The sequence below is a fragment of the Peromyscus californicus genome, unplaced genomic scaffold (assembly GCF_007827085.1).
Source record: "Peromyscus californicus insignis strain IS unplaced genomic scaffold, ASM782708v3 Scaffold_10__1_contigs__length_136768540, whole genome shotgun sequence".
Taxonomy (NCBI): Eukaryota; Metazoa; Chordata; class Mammalia; order Rodentia; family Cricetidae; genus Peromyscus; species Peromyscus californicus.
The window spans coordinates 133,561,882-133,582,992 of record NW_026294391.1 but is presented as its reverse complement, the minus strand read 5'-3'; the positions used below and the strand labels follow the sequence as shown (position 1 = coordinate 133,582,992).

At 48.1% G+C, this 21,111-nt stretch overlaps 3 protein-coding genes across 5 annotated transcripts in view; all 3 read right to left on the bottom strand.

Moving 5' to 3' along the window:
• LOC128112314 (X-linked lymphocyte-regulated protein 5C-like) overlaps positions 1 to 2,508 on the bottom strand; it is a 46,659-nt gene extending 44,151 nt beyond the window's left edge. For 2 of the 3 annotated variants that reach the window (XM_052741397.1, XM_052741399.1), the window contains exons 1-2: positions 2,224 to 2,508; positions 775 to 860 (exon numbers count right to left, since the gene is read on the bottom strand). The gene's annotated coding sequence lies outside the window, so the exon portion shown is untranslated. Of the gene's footprint in view, positions 1 to 774; positions 861 to 1,551; positions 2,197 to 2,223 lie in introns of those variants that run through there. The other variant, XM_052741398.1, reaches the window with a different exon arrangement.
• A 3,359-nt stretch (positions 2,509 to 5,867) lies between these two features.
• Positions 5,868 to 8,998, bottom strand: Pnma6a (PNMA family member 6A). Its single transcript, XM_052741231.1, has 2 exons — positions 8,811 to 8,998; positions 5,868 to 8,359 (listed from the first exon to the last, which is right to left on the bottom strand). Exon 2 carries the CDS (start codon positions 8,237 to 8,239, stop codon positions 6,947 to 6,949), a length of 1,293 nt encoding a protein of 430 aa, XP_052597191.1. The 5' UTR covers positions 8,240 to 8,359; positions 8,811 to 8,998; the 3' UTR covers positions 5,868 to 6,946.
• Positions 8,999 to 15,700: 6,702 nt separating this feature from the next.
• LOC128112245 (PWWP domain-containing DNA repair factor 3B-like) lies at positions 15,701 to 21,060 on the bottom strand. Its single transcript, XM_052741196.1, has 2 exons — positions 20,947 to 21,060; positions 15,701 to 18,487 (listed from the first exon to the last, which is right to left on the bottom strand). The coding sequence occupies exon 2, from the start codon at positions 18,304 to 18,306 to the stop codon at positions 16,234 to 16,236; it is 2,073 nt and encodes a 690-aa protein (XP_052597156.1). The 5' UTR covers positions 18,307 to 18,487; positions 20,947 to 21,060; the 3' UTR covers positions 15,701 to 16,233.
• Between the last annotated feature and the right edge of the window lie 51 nt (positions 21,061 to 21,111).

The following is a 21,111-nucleotide window of genomic DNA, read 5'->3' as shown; positions in this document are numbered from 1 at the left end:
AAGGAAAAAAATTCCATAGATGAAGGATGATATTGTTTGCACGACATTGTGAATGCCCTAGGTGCTGATGAACTATACATTTAACTTGCTAAGAAAGTACAACTTTGTTTATATAATTCATTACAACAAAAAAACCTTTCTAGGGCTGGAGAGATGGCTCAGTACTTAAGAGCACTGGCTACTGTTTCAGAGGACTGAGAGTACCCACATGGAGGCTCACAATCATCTGTAACTCCAGTTCCAGTGGATCAGACACCACTTCCTTTCTGTTCCTGACCCTTTACTCTTTCTTGCCTCTAACATGGAATGCTCCTGCCCATCACCTCCAAATCTACACATGCAGCCTACATTTCTCCTTCTTTTTCCCTATGCCACTTTCTGCTCAAAATTCTTGGGGGTGAATGGAAAGCATCTCACTGTTTCCTATTATTTTACAATTTCATGCTCACAGTTTTTTTCTCTTTCTCTTCCCTCACAATGGACACACATGCACACACACACACACACACACACACACACACACACACAAAAAAAAAAAAAAAAAAAAAAAAAAAAAAAAAAAAAAAAAAAAAAAAAAAAACCTCTGATGCCTGGGGCTGGGTCAGGGTCTCAACTTTAGTCTATCAGAAAAGACTTTGGCACAGTATGTCTCAAAAATATGAAACATGATCAAATGGTAGCAGACAATCCAGGTCAGAAGAAGGCAACATCTTACCTCTCTAAGTAAGAATTTCTTAATCTTTTTCTGTGAGTAAGGAAAGAATTCCAACTGACCTCTGAACAGACTGTCTGGAGCCCATCAGCCTTGTCCTCTTCCTCTGGATCATCCATTGAGAAGTTCAGAGTCTTTAAAGGAATTTCTGAGTGGGGGCCAGGAAAGAAGAGACCCTGAGTGACTCTGGCTCTTCCTGCAGCAAGCATACAAGCACATACAACAAAAAAAAAAAATGCCCACACTGATTGTGTAGTCCCATCAGGTGAAGCAGCACCAACATCTGCTTATACTCCTCAAAGGCACCAGAGCTCAAAATGAGACAAAAGACTGAGCAGTGCATTCGGTAAATGTAAGCCAAAATCAAAGGAGTAATTGAGAGGAAAGGAGGCAGAAACCCTGGCAAGGCAGGGTTTCCGCCTGGTCCAAGGTTACATCTGAACTACTCCATACCAAGCTCTACAGTAGAAGTGCTCCACAGAACACTGTGGAGCTATGCAGCACAGTGAGGCTACCACTAAGCCAAGCATGGCTCTAAGGTACTGGACACCCGGCCAGTCTGTGTTGAGATGTGCTATTCAGGCCAGATACATACCAACGTCAAAGAGTTAGTGCAAAAACTTGAACAAAAAACTATTCTTGATAACATTTTGTATTGATCACATGTTGAAATAAAACATTTGGATTTGTTGGGTAAAATAAAACACATTTTTAATTCGTTTCATCAGTTTGTTTTGACGTGATAGAAAATCTATTAGATTTCAAAAGCTAATTCCCTCCTGGTCGACCCCAACCTGAGAGCTAATTAGTTTTCGTGTGTTATCTTAACGTTTCCCTACCTTCCCATCTGAGGAGTGGTCTCGCATCAAACCCTTGGTCCAGTAATGCTCCTGCACAGAGCTCTTTAGGATCAAAGGATTGGGAATTGCGCCGAGGATTTAGCTCAATGGCAAAATACTTGCCAAGCAACTGAGAGGACCTGAGTTCAAATCCCCAGAACTCACAGAAAGCCAGATGCTTAGAAGCATCACTGTTCTCAGGCAAGATGGAAAAGAATCCTTAGAAACTGGGTCAGCAGGGAGAACAAGGAACAGATCCTGTCTCAGACCAGGAGGAAGATGACTGCCACAGGAACTCCATTCACACACCACGCACACACGCACACACGCACGCACGCACGCACGCATGCACACAATCCGCGTGCGCGGATTGGGCCTAGGGTCAAGAGGCACAGGCTAGAATCCTGGGATGCAGTCTGTGAGTCTCGGGGCCACACTCTGGTCTTCTTTATGCCATTCTTGGGCACCTAGGTCTGGTAGTCACTACGACAACCCAGCCAAACAGCTCACCACTGTTTACACCTCCTGGCTTGACATCTGAGTTTCTGAAGTTGTCCTGAACTCTGAGAGGCGATCCCCTAGGTACAGACCCCTACCGTGTGAATGCTCCCCACACAATCCCCCTCCTCTCCCATGCATGACCAGAACACCAGCCACTTCCTCTATTGCCACCTTAGAGGGAGCCTTCCCTTGGACCCAGGAGTCGCATTTCCTAGCCCAGCCAGTGGCTCAGTTTCCTGCACAGCCGGAAAAGAATTGTTATTCACCCCTTTAAGGCCCATTAGGTGCTCCGGAGCGTTCTGGGAGCTGTAGTCCGCTGTCCAGGCGCAGGCCCAGATCTACCCATGATCCTCCCCTTTAGGGGCGTGGAGTTGCGCACTCTGGAGACAATCTCGTTAACCAGAGATACTGCCAAGCTATTTTCAGCTGCTTGAGGAACAACAGGAAGCCCACGGTATGAATGCTGGCTTTTTTTTTTTTTTTTTAACTCACCACCTCTGTCCCCTACAAGTGATGTGCTCATGGATAGTAGAGGACAGAGTGAGGATACAGGATGTTAACTCCTGCCTCAGCTCTGAGTTGGGCCAGGCACTCCCTGGTCCCAGAGTGGAGCATAGGATCCAAATGGAAATAATACCTGTCCTTGTAGAATTTAACGATTACAAACCGATTGCAAACCGAGTGAGGGTACTGGCTAGGATGAGAGTAACCTTTGATGCAGCAATGTCTGGATTAAGCAGGTCTCGCCTCCACGGAACCTGACTCTCAGTTTCTGGGATAGGGACCAGCTGCACAGAACTCTGCATTGCGTTAAGGACCATCATTAATAACACCAGTGGCCCACTATCCATGTCCCCAACCTCCTGAGTAATGCAACACAAACACAAAGATGGGTAGCTTCTACTTTCCAGGTTCTTTTCAAACTGTGAAAGTCTGTCCACATTCATCACTGCCCCCGTGGTGTACGTCCAGGGATCTATAAGTAGGGTTTAGGAGCCTGCTGTGCAGATCAGTGGTACAATATTTGCCAAGCATGTGAGAGAACGTGGACTCCAGCCCCACCACTATCAAAAGTGAGGGGCATGTGCCTCATGTGCAAATATGTTCTCAAATTTAGGGGTTCCAGTGAATTTAACTTTCCTGGAGTTTCATATTCTGATTCTTGAATATGCTTGAAATCTGGCGGCTTCTTCCTGTGGACTCCCAGTTCCTTCCACAGCTCCTGTTTCTCATCTTTCCAAAAGGGAAGCATACTCCTCACTCACTGTGTAATATGTATCTTGAAGTACTTAAATGCATCAGCTCAGGACTTAAAAATCAAAAAGGCCTACCAGCAATGGGTTCTAGAGTCTTTCAAGATAAAACAAAGCATTTTTAGAAGAAAATACATGCGAGGGAAGAAGGATAGAAATATAAATACACTGAAGCAAAATGTGGATGTGAAATTTCCAAAGTAAGAAAGAGCTTAGTTCTATCTTTTAAACAAGAGTATCAAGTTTCCACTCTCTCTCTCTCTCTCTCTCTGTCTCTGTCTCTCTCTCTCAGATACACACACACACACACACACACACACACACACACACACACACACCACCCATCACATCACATTACTCATTGATAGACACTTGGATTGATTCCGTGGCTTGGTTATTGTGAATACTATACAAGTGCACATGGGAACGCGGCAATTTTAACATGGTGCTGATTGTATATGCTTTGCACATAGACTCAACAGAAGATTGCTGGGTCATATGATAGTTCTAGTTTTAACTGTCTGAAGGATGTTTATACTATTTTTTCTGTAATATATGACATCCCCATAAGCAGTGAAAAATACCTTGGTTTTCTCCACAGCCTCTCCAGCACTTGCTATTTGCTGTGATTTATTTTATTTTATTTTTTTAAATTTTCATATATTTTGATCATATTCTTCCCCTCCCCCCAACTCTTCCCAGATCCCTGCTTTCAAACTGTGAAAGTCTCTCCACATTCATTACTGGCCCCATGGTGTATGCCCTTAAAAAGCAAAACAAAATCCAAACCCAAACAAAACAAAACAAGCATAAACAAAAACCATGAAGTCTGTTTTGTGTTGGCCATTTACTCTTGAGCATGGGGCCCGCCCTGCAGTGTGATTGATATACCCACTGTCACTCCATTAATGAAAACTGATTTTCTTCTCCCAGCAATTATCAATTGCAAATAGCTTCTTGGTTAGGGGGTAAGACTTTGTGCACTCTTCACCATCTCCTAGGATTTTGTCTGGCTTGAATTTGTGCAGGTCTTTTGTATGCTGTCACAGTCCCTGTGAGTTCATATGTTCATCAGCTCTGCTCTGTTGTGTTTTTTTTTTTTTTTTTTGGTTTTTCGAGACAGGGTTTCTCTGTGTAGCTTTGCGCCTTTCCTGGATCTCGCGCTGTAGCCCAGGCTGGCCTCGAACTCACAGAGATCCGCCTGCCTCTGCCTCCCGAGTGCTGGGATTAAAGGCGTGCGCCACCACCGCCCGGCCTCTGTTGTGTTTTTAATAGTAGTCATCTAACCCACCTAGGGTAGTTTCACATTGCAGTTTTGGTTTGCATTTCCTTAATGACTGGTGATGTTGAGCACATTTTCATATACTTGCTGGCTATACTATCTACTGAGATCTTTTGTCCATTTTTAAATCAGATGATTTGGGAGTCCTTGTTTGCTTCCTTGCTTTTTGCTACTGAGTTGTGTTAATTCATTGATATTTGAGATATTAACCCCCCATGTGGTTTATAATTCACAAATGATTTTCTCCAATCCAAAGATGGTGGTTTTGTTTGGTTGAATATTTCCTTTTGCTATATATAGCACTTACAGATTGAAGGAATCTTTTATGCTTTTACTGCCTAATGTTTTGATGTGATAACTAAAAAAATGCTTCAAGAACAATGTCAAGGTCAAAATTCTTTCTTCTACACATAGATGCATAGTTTCCTGAGTGCTATTTGCTGAAAAGACTATACTTTCCCCAATTGTGGTATTTTGGGGCATCTTTCCCTGAAAATCAGTTTTCTGTGGGTGTGTGGACTAGTTCCTTGTCTCTTTTTTCCCATCCCATTGATACCCACCTTGATACCAATGCCATACTTTGTTTGTTTGTTTGTTTGTTTGTTTGTTTGTTTGAGATAGAGTCTCTCCGTGTAGCCCTGGCCATCCTAGAACTCACCATGTAGACCAGCCTTGCCTTGAACTCAGAGATCCTCCTGCCTCTGCCTCCCAATGCTGCAATTAAAAGCATGCACCACCATTCCTGGCTACCGCACTCTTTTGATCATTATATCTATGTAATATATTATGAAATCAGGAAGGCTGGTGCCTCCAATTTTGGTTTTCTCTCTCAGGAGGGCTTTGGCTATTTAGGGCCTTTTGTGGCCCCACGGATTTTTTTTTTTTTTTAGTTTTCTTTTTTCTATATTTTAGTGAAAAAAAAATGGCATTTGAGTTCTGTGAGAATGCTTTCCTAACTGAAATACCTGACAGTCAAGAATATTGGGGCCAAGGGCCTTGCTTGCTGCCCTGTAGCCTCACTTGAGCTCATAACTGACTTACCCCTATCTCTTGTCATCCTGGAGTGCCTTCCCCCTGAAAGCCAGATAGCCACTGCCCCCACACACCCACCAGCGACTGGTCAGCCTACTCTTATTAACCCACGCACCCTGCACACCTACACACACACACACACACACACACACACACACACACACACACACACACAGCCCTTCATGTCCCTGCCCTGCACGTATACCAATCTTGCTCCAGCCCAGCCCAAGCCCAGCAAAAGCAGGATGTAACTTGTAACATCCATTAAATTTATTGAACAGATACATTTACTGAAGCCATTGAGGGCAAGGGAATGACAGCACAGAAATTTCCCACAGCTGCTAAAGGCCACAGGTCCCACCTTATCCCACTCTGCATTTCATGAGGAAGGACCTCATCTGCTTGCTACACTAAGGCCTACTTGTCTCAGCTTCTTCCTTTCCAGGGACCCCTGATATGCCTCTTTCCAGGATGATGGCATCTGGAAATGTTCTCTCTTTTGGGGGAACTCTCTAGAAGAATCACCCATTGCGGGGTGGTCCTGAATTATTCTGGCATAAGACAGTCACTGGACACTGGAAAGCACACAAAGGAACATCTCATCAAACTGAAGAACTGGTGTCACAAAGTAACAGCAAGAGTGGAACATTAAATCTTGGTTGTCAGATCACACCCATCCTTAGTCCAGGTCTTCGTGCCCACCCCAGGTTGAAATCAGTCACAAGATGAGCATCAGCCAGTCCCTGATTGTCATCACCCATCCTTTTTGCTGGTTCCAAGGGCTTGGCTTGGGATCTCTGTGGAGGACCTTCTCAGGTAAGAACACACACATCTGTAGGGAACAAGCAGCAAGTGGCTGGCCTGCAAGTATATCAAGAAAACTGACCAGGAATACACAACACGAGGCATAAGCAGAGCAAACAGGGCCTTGGCTGGCATGGAAATTCACAGCACAAGCTGGGACTATGGTGGTGGCTAGCTGGGTGGGTCAGGGCTTCCACCTATCTGGGATTGATACACTTTGCCTAGGGTGTGGTGGATGGGAGAGCTAGTATGAAAATGCATACTCACTGAATAGCTGGTCACTGTGAGTAAAACAGTTAAGGATGAGATTCCAAAGGCAGTGTCATAAGTCTGCCTGGGGATGCTGACTGGGTAGAAGAGCCAGGCTGTCAGGATCCTTTGAATAGACTCTTTCTCTCTAATATCTCCCAGGCCAAGGGGTATAGCAGCTATCTGCAGGCCCTCTCCTCTACTCTGGGGCTGACCCTTCAGCAATACTTCTAGGCTGGTACAGGATGGGATCATCTGCTTTATGTTCTCCTGCCTAGGCAAGGCTGCTCGGCACCCAGCCAGGCCCTCCTGGGCACTCTCTAGGAGTACTGCCCATCTGGGCTGGAGTGGGAGCCCCAGGGGGCTCATCGGGTCCTGCCTGGCTTGGGTCCACAGGGCCGTGGTCTGGGTTATGGTCTTCTATCTCCTCCTCAACCTCATCCTCTGCCTGCTCCTCCACCTCATCTTCCTCTTTCTCCACATTCTCATCTTCTGCCTTTGCATTGACTCTGCCATCAGCCCAGGCAGGAGCCAGATCACCAGCTTCATTCTCCACCTGGGCTTCCATGTTGCTGACTAGTCTTGCCTCCCATTCCTCAGACTCCCTTATGAGCCCCAACAACTCCAGGAAAGTTGGAGATCTCCCGATCATTCTCAGCCTCCTCAGAGCTTCATCCAGAGGCTCATTCAGGTTAGCCCTGGTGAGCACCTGCCTCAGGCGGACATCATCAGTGGAGGTTCTCTCTAGAGCCCCCTTCTGGATGGCTTTCTGCAGCAGGACTTCTAGCCTCAACACAAAGGCAGAGAGCTGCTCATCTGACTGCTGTTGAGCAGTCAGACACTTCATTCGGAGGGTGGCCTGAGATTCATTGTTTCCAAATACCCGGGTCAGGGCCTCTAGGCAGTCCTCTGCAGTCCTTGCTGGATTCTCTGCTAACAGCCCATGTACAAGGTACAGGGCAGTCCCCCGCAAGCCCTCCAGCAATCGTCTCCTCTTCTCCCTTTCTGGGACCCTTTGCCACACCTGAAACATGTCAATGGTGTGGTCTAGCCAGGCCTCAAAGTGTTCCTCCCCAGGGGCTGGCTGAACCCTCCCAGAAAACACACCCAAGCTCTGGTACTGCAAGGTCTCCACCCAGGGCTGGATTGCCTGACTAACTGACTGGAGCCTGCATACTCTGTCCAGCTCCAGGCCCAGGGCTCCAGGTACACTATCCACCGTCTGCCCCTGTTGCTCCAAGAAGTGAAAAACACGACCAAGAAGCTCTTCGGTGGAGCAACGGGGCACAAAGACCACGTTCCAGGGTCCCCGAGTGCCTAGGATTTCCCTTGGGACCAAAGCATAGTTGACTTCCCGGTCAAGCTCAACCAGGGCTGCAGTGGCATTATCCTCTTCACGAAATACTTTGCCCAGCACAGTAAAGTGGCCCATGGGCCACAGGGCAGCCTCCAGGGACTCTTGGAATTCAGCTTCACTGCAGTCCTCCGGGATGCCTAGGATAAGCAGGCCCCTACGAGCGCTGACACCCATCCACCTGCACCAGTCCTGTAGCATCTCCACCGCCATAACCTGAAATTTTGGCAAGGCTCACACTAGGAGCAGGAAACAGTTTCCCCAGAAGCAGGTCAGGTTGGGACAGGAGCCTAGGCTAGGACTCACTTAGAGACCAGTCTAGGTCTCCACAGCCTGTAAACAAAAACAGGGAGAGAGGAGGTTAATGTCCACTCCTCCCCACCCCCGCCCCTTCCCATCCACTAGCCCTAGAGAAGAAGTTCTCAACCTGTGGGTCGCAACCCTTCAGGTCGAAAGACCTTTTCACGGGGGTCTCCCAAGACCACTGGCAAACACAGATATCTATCTACATTACTATTCATAACAGCAGCAAAATTACAGGTATGAAGTGGCAACGAAAATAATTTTATGGTTGGGGGTCACCACAACATGAGGAATTGTATTAAAGGGCCATAGCATTAGGAATGTTGAGAACCACTGCCTTAGAAGATGCTTCTGCATCCCACCCCATGCCTCAGGCACAGGCCTTCCTCAGCCCAGTATCTCCCTGCAGTCCAACTCCCACAGGCCTGCGGGTTGGGGCGGGGTTTGTCAGGGCCAGTAGTACCCTCCCAGGGTTTGGTACCTCCTAGAAGCAGGATCCTTCCTCCTTCGGCCTCACAGCAAGGATTCCCCGGGCTGCTCTCCAGGTTCTCTCGCCAGCCAGCTCCCTTGCTCTCTCTAGCCTTATAGTTGCACACTCACGAAGAACAGTGTGGGCACAAGCTTAACACTGCTCTCTGCAGTGCGGACTTGGGGCGGGGGTATGGTGGCGCTGGAGCACAGACGCCCCCTACGTCCTCCGGGAGCAAGCCAGCCAGGCCATTGGCGCAGGAAGATCACAAGACAAGGCTGTCGCCTAGCCCTTGGCAACCTGGGACCTCCGGTGATGTCAATGGGCCGGCCACTGGTGACGTAACCTGCTGCTGACCCCTCCCCCATCGTACATCTATGCCACTGGCACAGGGAACCCAGAGTGCTCAGGGGTCTCTCCACAGAAGGGCATCAGAAAGCTGCGGCGCCCCCTCCAGCTTTGTCTCCTGATCAAGGCCAGGGAGCAGGGGCTCTGAGGCTTTTTCCGCTGGTGAGTCCCTATCTGGACCTAGTCCAGTGACAGAGCTGGGCAAGCAACACCTGGTCTAGGTAGAGTCCCTGAAATAGATAGATACCACATGAGCGCACACACCCCATCTCACCACTCCCCACGGAGCATGCACCATCTGGGTGATACCCATCCAGTGGAAGGGGCTGTAGGCATGCTCACTACCGTGGGGCATGCATGCTTTGCTGCCCTTGGTGCCTGTGGCCAGCTCACAGGAGGGTGGTCCAGCATCAGACAGGCCTTTCCTGCTCTGCCTGCTGTATATCCAGGTTCTTGAAAAGCTGCTTTTGAGATCTGAAGCCCAAACACTTGGACTTGTATCTTACTGGCTCTCTTTGGGCCAGTCCCTGCCCATTCTTGTTGCAGAAAAGTTTATAGTTTCTGGGAATTCTGCCTAAATTCATGTAGGAAGAAACACTGTGATGGCAGTGAGGTGCTCAACTTTTCACTGCCTCCTGTGTCAATAGCCTTGCAGGCTCTGGGACACGACTCTCTTGGTGTTGAAGGTGACATGGGTGGCCTAAATCCCAGAAGCCTCCCTATGTGTTTTACCATCAGTCAATCCCTCCCCTGCCCTATGTCTTCTGCTGCCTGGGGTAGACATCCCCTCAGAGTTGTGCTACCGTGGCTCAAAACAGAGTCTCAGTCCCTACCACTCTTATCCCCCTGACTCTTTCCAGTCACCAAGAGTCCAGAGATGCACAACGTCTCTGCCAGTGAGAAGGCAAGCAGGTTCACAGAAGGTCAGACCTCTACATATCCTTTCTTGCCCCCCTTTCCTTTCTTTGGGCACCATACTCTGGCCACTTGACTTTCACTACTGGGAAAAGTTTCCCTAGTGGTGTCCATCTCACTCATACTGCCTTGGCTTATTGTTGTGAGCTCTATTTAGGTTGTTGTCATGTTAGACTGTTTCAGACAGTGCTGCCACTAGCATCCTACCTGCCTTCCTGAACCTCTGGCAGTGAGGAAGGCTCTGGGGTGTACACCAGAAAGTGACCTTGCTGAGACTTGGGCTGTGTCCGAGTAGGCTTCCATTAATCCATTATCTGCTGTGAGTGGAGCAACCCATGTTCTCTCCAATTAGCAGTGTGGGAGCACTCATCTCCGACCTACAACCCAAGCAGCCTTTCAGCCTTGACCATTGAACACCCCCCCCCCCCCCCCCCCCCCGCAAAGGGAGAATTACTACCTCATGCACCAACATGTGCTTGGCATTTCCTTAATAGGTTATTATATTGTGCATCCTCTTAAAATTTTATCTTCCACTCCTGGTTCATCTTCTGTGTATCTCTTTTGCCCCTTCCTCATGCCCAGCCCCATCCTACAGACAGGTCTTTGGCCCGTTTTCAGGAGAAAGTTTTTAGCATCAAAGCTGAAGGCACTCTCATTGTGTACATGCAACCATTGCCCAAAACAGGTTACATTCAACTTGACCTCACACTTGGTCTTCCGTTTGTCATGGGCAGTTCTCTTTCTTGCCCCTGTGATTCCTATTATGATTATCCACAGCCTGAAGGCAAGTGCTTTGGTGGGGGTGGGGGGAGAATTGTAAATGTTCTGTTACAACCCAACTTTCTCAATTGGTCTAAAGCATCTATCTAATCCCTCCCTTACTCAACCTCCAGGGCCCAAACTGCCTGTTCTCATGCTGGCCAGTTACTGCTGTTAATATCTGATGTAAGAATTTCTGTCTACTGAAATTCCTTGTTTGACCTGTCATGACTCATACAATAAATACCTGGTCTTCCTTCTTGGTTTGGGTGTAATTTTCCTGGTTTCCCCCCCAGAGAAGGCATTCCCTTGGGAACATAAATATGCAGGCTGATCTAGTGCTACCAGCTGGCCCAGTGGGCTTGCAAACAGATTATCAACCCATTTCCCCTGTTTTTAGGCTTGTTTCTCCTTTCCCTCTTTCCCTCTCTTCCTTCTCTCCAAGTGAGGGCTTTGCTTCTGTATAGGCTCATTTTCCTCCCTCTACACTAGGGCATGGGTTGTGACACCTCAGCTGTTCTCCCTTTGTCTCTTCTCTGTACCCAACGTCTCTGTCTCTCAGCAGTTAGTAGCTTTTCTTTCTCTACCTTTCCTTTCTTGGCTTCTGGAACACCCCTTCCTGCATTTGAACTGACCTCCTGCCTCTTTTCCTGCCTTTCAGTTGAAGTTATCCTTCTAACTCCCCCCCACCTCCTTCTCTTCTTCCTATTCCTTTGTTGGACCTCAATATAATATAGTGTGGGTGGTCTCCTAGCTGCAGGTCTTGGACATTCTTTCCAGAGATGTTCTGTGCTGGTCATGATCCCTTCTCCAGCTCTGCCCACGTGTATCAGACTGTCCATTTGGATGCCCCTCAGGCATTTAATAATTCAGATATTTCAACTAGGGTGCTTCGAGCACCTTTGCATACCTGCTCTTTCCCTAGGCTTCCCACATCTATACAAATGGCTCTGCCTTCTATCAGGTTATTTGAGCAAAGGCAGCAGGAAACTTCTTCCCCTTTCCTTCGTTCCTCACCTCCAAATCTCTCCCACCACCAGAGGCTATCAACTATGGCCAGGGACTGCAATTCTTTTCCATAGTTCCTAGCTTGGTGTCCTACTCTTCGTGCCTGTACTCTGACCCCTCTATCTTCCTTTATCCATATTAGTAGCACTTATTCACATGTCATCACCAGATAAATGATGGATAGGTCTCTGCTTTTAAGCATTAAGTACTCCCTCCTGGAAAGCAAGCAGGTGCCCTTACCAAAAGGGGCCTTGCAGGATCACGTTGCCTAGGATGGCAAGTGAGTCTGTCTTCTAGGTTGTAAGAGCCAATAGTAAATAGACACGCGCGCACGCGCACACACACACACACACACACACACACACACACACACACACACAGACACAAACATACAGAGAGAGAGAGAGAGAGAGAGAGAGAGAGAGAGAGAGAGAGAGAGAGAGAGAGAGAGAGAGAGAGAGACTCTGTGGGGAATGAAGACACCAGAGAAATAAGATGATGATACAATTTAGCTAGCTTCAAGCTCACTGGGAATCAGTGATGGATTGAGCTTGCCTTGAAGACCATCTGGATAGATTCTCAAACTAAGCAGGAGTGAGTGACCCAACACCCAAAACTGTAAGAGGTAGATTTATACTTTTAGTGTAAGTTAATCTGTCTCAGGTATTTTGTTACAGCAGCAAAAATGGACGTGGCAGCCTGATTGTCCAGCCTGGAGTCATGGACATGTAACCCAAGGGCCCTTGTTCCTTCTAGCTCGGCTTACCAGCCTACATGGTCTGCCTGGCTTGCCCTTTTGGCTCATGGGGTTGAGTGGTACTTCAGGAGTCAGCCAACATTCATGAACAAGGCAACATCTTGCAAGAAAGAGGTCTTTACCCAAACGCATGGGCTTCTGTGCCAGTCATCTGATGGAGACTCCATGGTCCTGGGTTCCTGGGTGCTGTGGATTCAATTTCCCACAAATCCACACTATTAAGAGGAAGTCTCTGGCTCTTATTACCTCAGAATATGACCTTATTGGGGGATAGGGTTGCTGAACACTTAGTTTAATTTAGGTGAGGTCATACTGGAAGAAGGTGGATACCAGAACCGATGTGAAATGTTGGTCTTGACATCTCCCAGCAGCAGAGGAAGCTGTTGACCCAGAATAAGGACTGGAGTCCTCCATATGTGATGGGAATGCACATCTTGCTGCTGCTTCAAAGGAAGCTGCAGACCCAAGGTAGGGACCAGATCTGACCCAGGGCAACACCCATAGGACAGATTCTACAACCCACAGGAGAAAGACTAGACATAGAGACTCTGGCCTAAATATCGGTGTCACAGAGGAAAACCACACCTCAACATTACTATGAATTAGTCCTCTTCTGAACATTGTAAACACCACCACTGAAAGAAGAAAGGCAATGTGAATTAAAAAATAAAAAAGAGAAACTCAGCCAACAAACCAACTCCAGATGCACAAGTCCAGCACAAAAACAAATCAACACAAAAATACCAAGATAACATACTTTCTCCAAAAATTACTGATCTCATAGTAAAGAGTCTCAGTAAGAACAATTTGTAAGAACTTATAGACAAAGAATTCAGAAGAATGATTTTAACTATATTAAAATAACTCAAAGAAACCATTAATGTACTCCAAGAGAAAGACACAAAGCTGAATGCAATCAGGAAGTCAATCAAAGATACAAAAATAGATTTCAGCAAAGAGATATTAGTGCTGAAGACAAACCAAACTGAAATGATACTGAAAATGAAAACTCAATTAGACGAATTAATAGCTTGGTGGAAAGCCTCATCAATGAATGAGACATGAGGAAAAGGAGTATCAAGCTGGAGGACAAGGTAGAGGAATTAGATCATTCCTTAATAGAACATGTAAGACTTATGAAACACCATGAAAGGAGTAAATCTTCAAATTAAGGGCATTCTGCACCAAAGCAATAGAAAATATTTTCAATAAAATCATAAAAGAAAATTTCCAAAATTTAGAAAAAGAGATACACATCTTGTAGGTACACAAGAAACCTACAGAACATCAAATAGACAAGAAAAGAAAAGAACCCCCTATTATATATTATGGTAAAAACACTAAAATCACAGACAAAAGAAAGGGTATGAAAGAAAGAATAATAAAGTCACTTATATGGGCAGGCCCATCCGAATAACATCTGATTATTTAATAGAAATATTTAAAACCAGAAGATCCTGCACAGATGTATTACAAGCTCTACAAGACCACAACCGCCAAACCTATTATACTTAGCAAAATTATCTATCAAAATAAAGGGAAAATTAATTTTTTTCATGATTAAAAAGAGACGAAAGGAACTTGTAGACACTAAGCCAGCTCTACAGAAGATACTAAAAGGAATATTCTCATCAGAAATAAAGGATAAATACATCAAAGAGGCCACTGTTGGAGCATAAATAATAACAGGACAGCCAATCAAAATAATGTCAAAGTAAACAACACAAATATACAAAATGAAAGAATTAATACATATCTTTAAAAAACAACTCTCTATATTAATAGTCTCAGTTCCACATGAAAAAGATGCAGATGAATATATTGAATTGGAAAATAGGAGCCATTATTTTGTTGCCTCTAAAAAATACAGGTATGGCTATTTTAATATAACACAAAATGAAATTCTATCCCAGAAGAGGAGAGATAAAGAAGATTCCCTCATTCTCATCAATGGAACAATAAGTTGAGAGGAAAACACAAACCTAAAAATATATGCACCAAATACAATTTGATGGAAAAATGTAAACCCACAGTTAAAAACCACTACACTGATAGTGGGTGATTTCAAAACCCATGCCCACCAATAGAGAGGTCATCTGGATTAAAAATAAACAGAGGAAAACTGAAAATAAATAACATTATTAATTAGAAGGACATGAAAGAATGTTCCAACTGAAGGGCAAGAATACACACTGCACCTGATGGACATTTGGCAAAAGTGAAGACACATTAAGACAGAGGGTAAACCTAAAGAAACCGTAAACACAGATAAAGTGTCCTATATTCTAATAACAGAATAAAGCAAAATATCAATACAAAAAGAAACTACATTTTACAGAACTCAGAGATTCAGGCAAGAACAATAGGAGAGTGGAATCAGGTGCCTATGAGGTTGTACTTGAGAGTCCACATAGGCACCAATTCAGTTCCCTGTCACCAAAATATGTCATGGACTGTGATTCAAGACAGAAAACAGGAGCTTCTGGGAGATATGGCAGGGCTGTCTCTCATCCGTGTATACCCCAGGGGTCAGTGACTCCAAGGAATGTCAGGTCCCCTCCCTTTCCTGCAAGCAGCACAAGTCTCTGATCTCTGAAATGTGAGAAAAGCTGGGATACTGATGTTTGCTGCAGAGAGTCAGCCCACGAGGTTGGCAAATCTTTCTCATTAAGAGTATGAAGTCTCTGGGGAGCAGAGGATGACAGAGAATGTAAAGTGCTTCCTGCATGAGGTGACACCCTGAGTTCATTACCCAGTACTCATTAAAAAAAAAAAGTATATGGTCAGGTATGTTTAAACTCAGCACCATGAGAGAGAGACAGGAGGATCAAAAAAAAAACCTGCCTGGCCAGTCATTCTAGCACAATCAGTGAGCAAGTGACAGGTCCACAGATCCTGTTTCAAAAATTAGAGAGGGAATAGCTGAAGAAGACACCAGATTCTGCCCTATCACACATACACCACACACACACACACACACACACACACACACACACACACACACACACACACACACACACAGAGACAGAGAGAGAGAAAGACAGAGACAGAGACAGAGACAGAGACGAGAGAGAGTGTATGTAAGTTCTTTGAAATCAGGCTATCTCCAAGGTCACAATATTTCCAACCCCTTCTTTGGCTTCAAAGCACAGCTCAAAGCACACATCTGTTCCTCTCCTTCAACGTGAGTGAGCAAGAACGAGGTAATGGAGAAAACAGTGGAATCCGGGCCCATCCATAGCACCCTAGAGAGGACAGGGAGAGACACAGTGTCATCAGGGACCTGGTGTGCTATCTGGGTGGGTGGGGTCCGTACAGAGAGTGCAAGGCTGTGCATAGCTAGCTAATACTCCACCCATGGCTGGTGACGGTCCAGAGAGGCGCCTCTACGGCGCCTTGGACACAGGCTAAAGAGGGCTAGGCCTGGCCTGAAGCTTACAGGAATTGTCGAGCCGATGTGGACATCTGCACTGTCAAGCACGGACATGAACATTTATTTCGAGGGTGTGGTGGGGTGGGTAGGAGGGGAGAAACATGTATGCAGTGAGGAGCTTTCACAGTGGCCATAGCAAACCCCAGGGTCTCCCAGATGGTCCTCTTTTGGAGGTGGAGCTGAAGGGGTGATGGCTGAAAGGAGGAAGCTCCCTTCTAAGGAGTGGGTGCAGAGGGGTCCCTGGCAGCCTGAATCCTGGATGCGGACCTCTTCCGGGCAGCCTTTAGGATGGTCTTGTCAAAGAGCTCTTTTTCACGGTAGTGCACGGGTGGGCCACGCAGGTACTTCTCTTCTGCCTCCTTGTAGCTGAGCTCATCCAGGGCAGCGATGGAGCAGATGATTGCTTCTGGAAGAAGAACCTCCATGGTAAACCGGACTCTGTCTCCTCTTGCCAGCGAGAGCAGGGCCTCGTCTGCTTCCTTGGATATTTCTTGCAAATGTCTGGCCACGAGATGCAACTGGTCCTCATCCTCCAGGTAGGTCTCAATGCAGAAGACTTCCCTCTTTGATTTCCAAAGGTCGTCCAGCCACCTGGATGGTTTCCTGCCCTTCACAATGTCCAGCAGGTGCTGGTCGGCCCCCTTTCTCTTCACGATGAAGTCTACTAGCTTCTGGTTGGCTCTGTCCCAAGCGGCCCTCATGCGGTCAGGCAGGAGTTTCTTGCGGGGCCCCTTCCCACCCAGGGCTGTCTCCTCCTCCCAATCTTCCAAGTCGGCATAGCTCACCTTGGGGAAATCAATGTGCAGGTCGCCCTCTTGGATGGCTCTCCTTAGCGGATAACTGGCTTGGGAGGTGTAGTAGTCCATAAAGGAGCCCAGGAAGGAGCCACAGGCAAGGTCCTCTCTGTAGTGGTCAATCACTGAGAGACACCAGCTGATGCCCTGGCTGTACACTCTGCTGGCTCTCCTCAGGAGCGATAATTTTGCTCCACAGTCCAGGTGCTTCAGCTTGCGGAGAGGGACTCTGACACCCCTGTGCTCAAACTGCATGTTGCCCTCGATCAACAGCACCCTCGCTATCTTGTCGTTTTTGCTGACACTCTTGACCACCGCCGGCCAGAAAGGAAGGTCCTGGAATTTGAACCAGACCAGCATCCCTCGTTCGATGGTACTCGGCTCCTGAGCAGAAGCCACGTTGGTGGCTTGGCGGTCTTCTTGAACTCCAGCCGCTCTCCTCTTGACCCTGGTGTTAGTTACCTTTGAGTGCACCTTAGTTTCCAATTCTGGGAGCCCGCATTGTGCACACAGCACATGGATCTTCCTTTTCCGGCTAGCAATGCGGAGAGATCTTCGTAGCCTCGGGAATGGAGGCATGCAGGCTGCCGATGCTCCCTTTGAGTCTGGTTTCGGGGTCCCCCGGCCGGGGTCCTCCTTGTTCTCTGGGAGAATGGTCTTCCTTTGGGCTCCAATAGCCCGGATCTCTAGGCCGCCGCACCGTGCTTGTTGTTTGAGAGCTCTGGGCAGGGTAGAGGCATGCCTCGGTGGCCCAGAGGCAGCCTGCTGCTCATTTTTATCCCGGGCACCCTCCCTGGAGGCCGGGGCGCTCAAAGACCTGAGCTTGGATGTGCTCAACTTTCTCTTGCTGGGATTATCACCAGCATTTCCTGCTGGTGTCTTGCAGGAACCTGGCCACACTCTGGTGCGTCTTAGCATGTTTCCTTGCATTTCAAAGTGAGCGTGCCCAACAGCACTGTGTGCCCGGGCTTTTCCCCCTTGCACTGCAGGCATATTCGGTGAGCCCATCAACACAGGTCCCGGGCGGCCCCGCTTCCCAGGACTCCTGTGGGAGAGCCCTTGGCCTTTCTGGTTGCGCCCTTGGAGGTGCAGGCGCTGGCGTGGGCTGGAGCTGGCCTGCTCTTTCGGAACCTTTGGCGCCGCTGTGCCGGTTCTTCGGCCACCTGCCCTTCCTCCTTGATACAAGCAGGTTCCCTCGCCCAGAACATCCAGTGCCACCTTGAGGGCTTTTCTGTATGCCCTGGTCTGCCTTGGCGAGCTTTTGCCCTGTGACTCCTTTCCTGCCAAGGAGGCGATGGTTACGGTTTCAGACTTGGTTAGGGGCCTCGCCTCTGTGCGCCTTACTCTCGTCTTCTCACCCACAGGCAGAATTTGGACCTCCAGGAAAGATGCCCCTCTCCTCTTACTATGGGCTGAAATCCCGGGTCTGGACAACACCCTTGCAGGCCACAGCTGGCCTTTCCAGCCACAGAGCACATACTCTGCAGAGTCCATGGTGATGGGACTCTGGGGCTGTGCTGATCAGGACAGGGTGACTGGCTCCCTTGATTGTGGTGGGCACTGTGACTGCTGGTCGTCTCTGGCCTGGCTCCCCTGCCTGTGGTGCTATCCTCCCTCCAGAATCTGGTAGACAAGCTTGAACTGACGTCCTGGCTCAGTGTGATGTGGGCGTATCCTGTAGTGTGGGAGAGGGAAGCAGAGCTGCGTTAGGAAGGAATTAGCCTTTAGTGGACACAGAATTAGCCTTAAGTGGACACAGAGGTGAGGAGAGAGAAAGCAAGGGGGTGCACAAAGTCTGTTCCACAGAGCTGAGGGTGCATCCGGGAGAAGATATGGAAGGATCCAGAGCAGATGTGTAACACACGGTTCCCCACCTGGGGCTGAGGTGGTGAACTTCCTCCTGGAGAGGTGAGTTTCTTTACATGGCTTGTGTATTTTCTTGCCCATCCAGTACCTTGGGGCTCCCTGGGATTCCCTGGGGGTGGGGGGAGCCTCATTGTTCTCTTTCCTAGGGAGCTAATCCCACTCTGCCCCACCCCAGGAAGCCTGTGGACACCTAGTGCACCCGTGCCTTCCACACCAGTGTGATACCAGGTTGAGGAGCAAGGGGGTAGGGAAATCTTCACGGTGATTTGCATAACATGGCAAGTAAGGATGGTTGAGGTCACTGTCATAGCTTCTGGTGTCCCTCACCCCTCCCCGAGCCCCCCATATTTTGGTTCAGATCTCTTGTTCCCAACTCTGTCCTGGACCTCGCTATGGGATCAAGTGTCCACATGGCACAAAGGAGAGCCCCCAAAAGAAAGCACTTCGTTGTGGAGAAATGCTTACTAATTGGCAGGCTCAGTAGTGTCAGATGGAGAGCAACAGGGTAAGTGTCTCTGTTGGAATTGCCCACCCTCCTGCTGCAACCTCAGGTCTGTAGACCCTGCCACACCCATATCTGCTGGTGATAGGCACTGTTCTTACCAATAAGACCCCAGGCCACAGAAGTCTCCTGCCCACAACCTCTGTGCCCTAACGTTAATCCACAAAGTCTTAGACAGACAGGAAATCAAAGCAGTTAGCTTGATGACCACTTGCCCATCCCTAAGTCCAGAAGGCGTGCTTTGAATCGGAAGTGGTGTCCAATCTCATCTGTAGGGCAGCACTCCTGTTCATGTTCCTCCATGCTCTGCCTCTCCACACAGTCCCTCCCCCTTGTGCTTCTCAGTGGAATCTCATCCCTTTCTTCTCACTGTGAGTAGGTGTGTATCAGGGTCTATTCCTTTCCTGACTGCTCTTGCCTTTTGGGCCCGTGGTTTCCTGTCAGCAGTGTGCATGTCGTGCGTGCGTGCATGCTGGAAACAAAGCCCACATCTGTCTGATCCTCAGAAGAGGCCCACTGTGCTTGCCAAGAAGGACCACACGCTTTAAAGGACCACAACACAGTAGAACCATGAAGGGCTCACATGCCACAGCTGCTCACCGCTCATGCAAGGATGCAGGTGGTTTCTGTCATTGCCTGGGCGCCACCAGGCACAGTGAGGTAGAACACTGTGGACTCAGGGCTCCTGACACAGCTTCCTAAGGACACTGCTGTTCTTTGGGGCTCCCGTTACCCCGTGTCCCTTCTGTGAGTGTGGGCACACTGAGCTCTCTTAGGGACTCCAGTCCTTATCCATAGGAATTCCCAACCGTACAGAAATATGGGAGGCAGATGATATTCACATCATTCCCTCAGCCCTCCCCCTCCCACGCTCTCTGTATCCATAAACACCTGGTGTTACATTCTGGCTCCCTAGTCACTGCACAAATGTGCGGTGGCCCTTCTGCCCTATTCCCATTCAAGTCTTACTGACTTCGAATCTGATTTCACAGTGTGTAAAGTGGCTATCTGCATAAAGAAGCCTAGGTCTGTCCCAGGCCACACCTGCTGGGTGATGCAATAGTAAATGTGTACTGTGGAAGTCTGGGGCCCAATTTAGGGATCACCTGCAGTAATCTTTCCTCTGAGGAATCTGTGTGATCTCACAGGGTTGGCCTTCTCTGATCCAGCCCCCTTGGAGTCCTGGGCCACAGCTGTCTCTTGAGGACACAGAGGAAAAAACATAGGTGCCTCAGTTACTTCAGGCTGCCTTCTGCTGGACCTTCCTAGCACATGCCCTCCAGCAAGGCTGAATGAGCACCATCAAGCCCCAATGTGCCCCCATGTCCAGGCACCACACCTCAGGCACAAGAGAGCCCACCCCTCACTCAGTGCCCTTAGCAACCACGGATGCCCGAGTTACGCTTATAGAATGCAAGCTTTTGACCCCAGGCAGGCCTGCACGAGCTTCTGCTTCCCTCAAGCACGATGTTCTCAGCCTCACACACTTCCTGAGTTAGAAACCATACCTGGGAATACCAAGTATGTGTTCAAGCCCACAAACCAGGATATCCATGCAGCATCTGTAACTCAGTCATAAAGAAAAACGTTTGTACTCAGATCAGGCCACACCCTCCACAGTGTGTGTATTCCATCTGTGCATGCCTATTGCTCCAGGGCATAGGAAAGTCCTTACATTTTCTACAGCCTGCTTAAATATTGTCAGTATTGCCACCCGCCTCCATCGTTTCAGGCATCACCTCCAGTGCACTACCTTCAACAGTTACCTTTCCGATGAAAGAAGCACTGTCTTCCCCAGAGGTGCACAGAGAAGTGTGCGAGATAGAATCCTGAAATCTCTGTCTCAACACGTGCTTTGGCTCCGTGCCCGAAGGCCTTCTATCAAGAACTTGCACTCAATCCCTGTGTACGACGTCTAGTCACATTTTCTC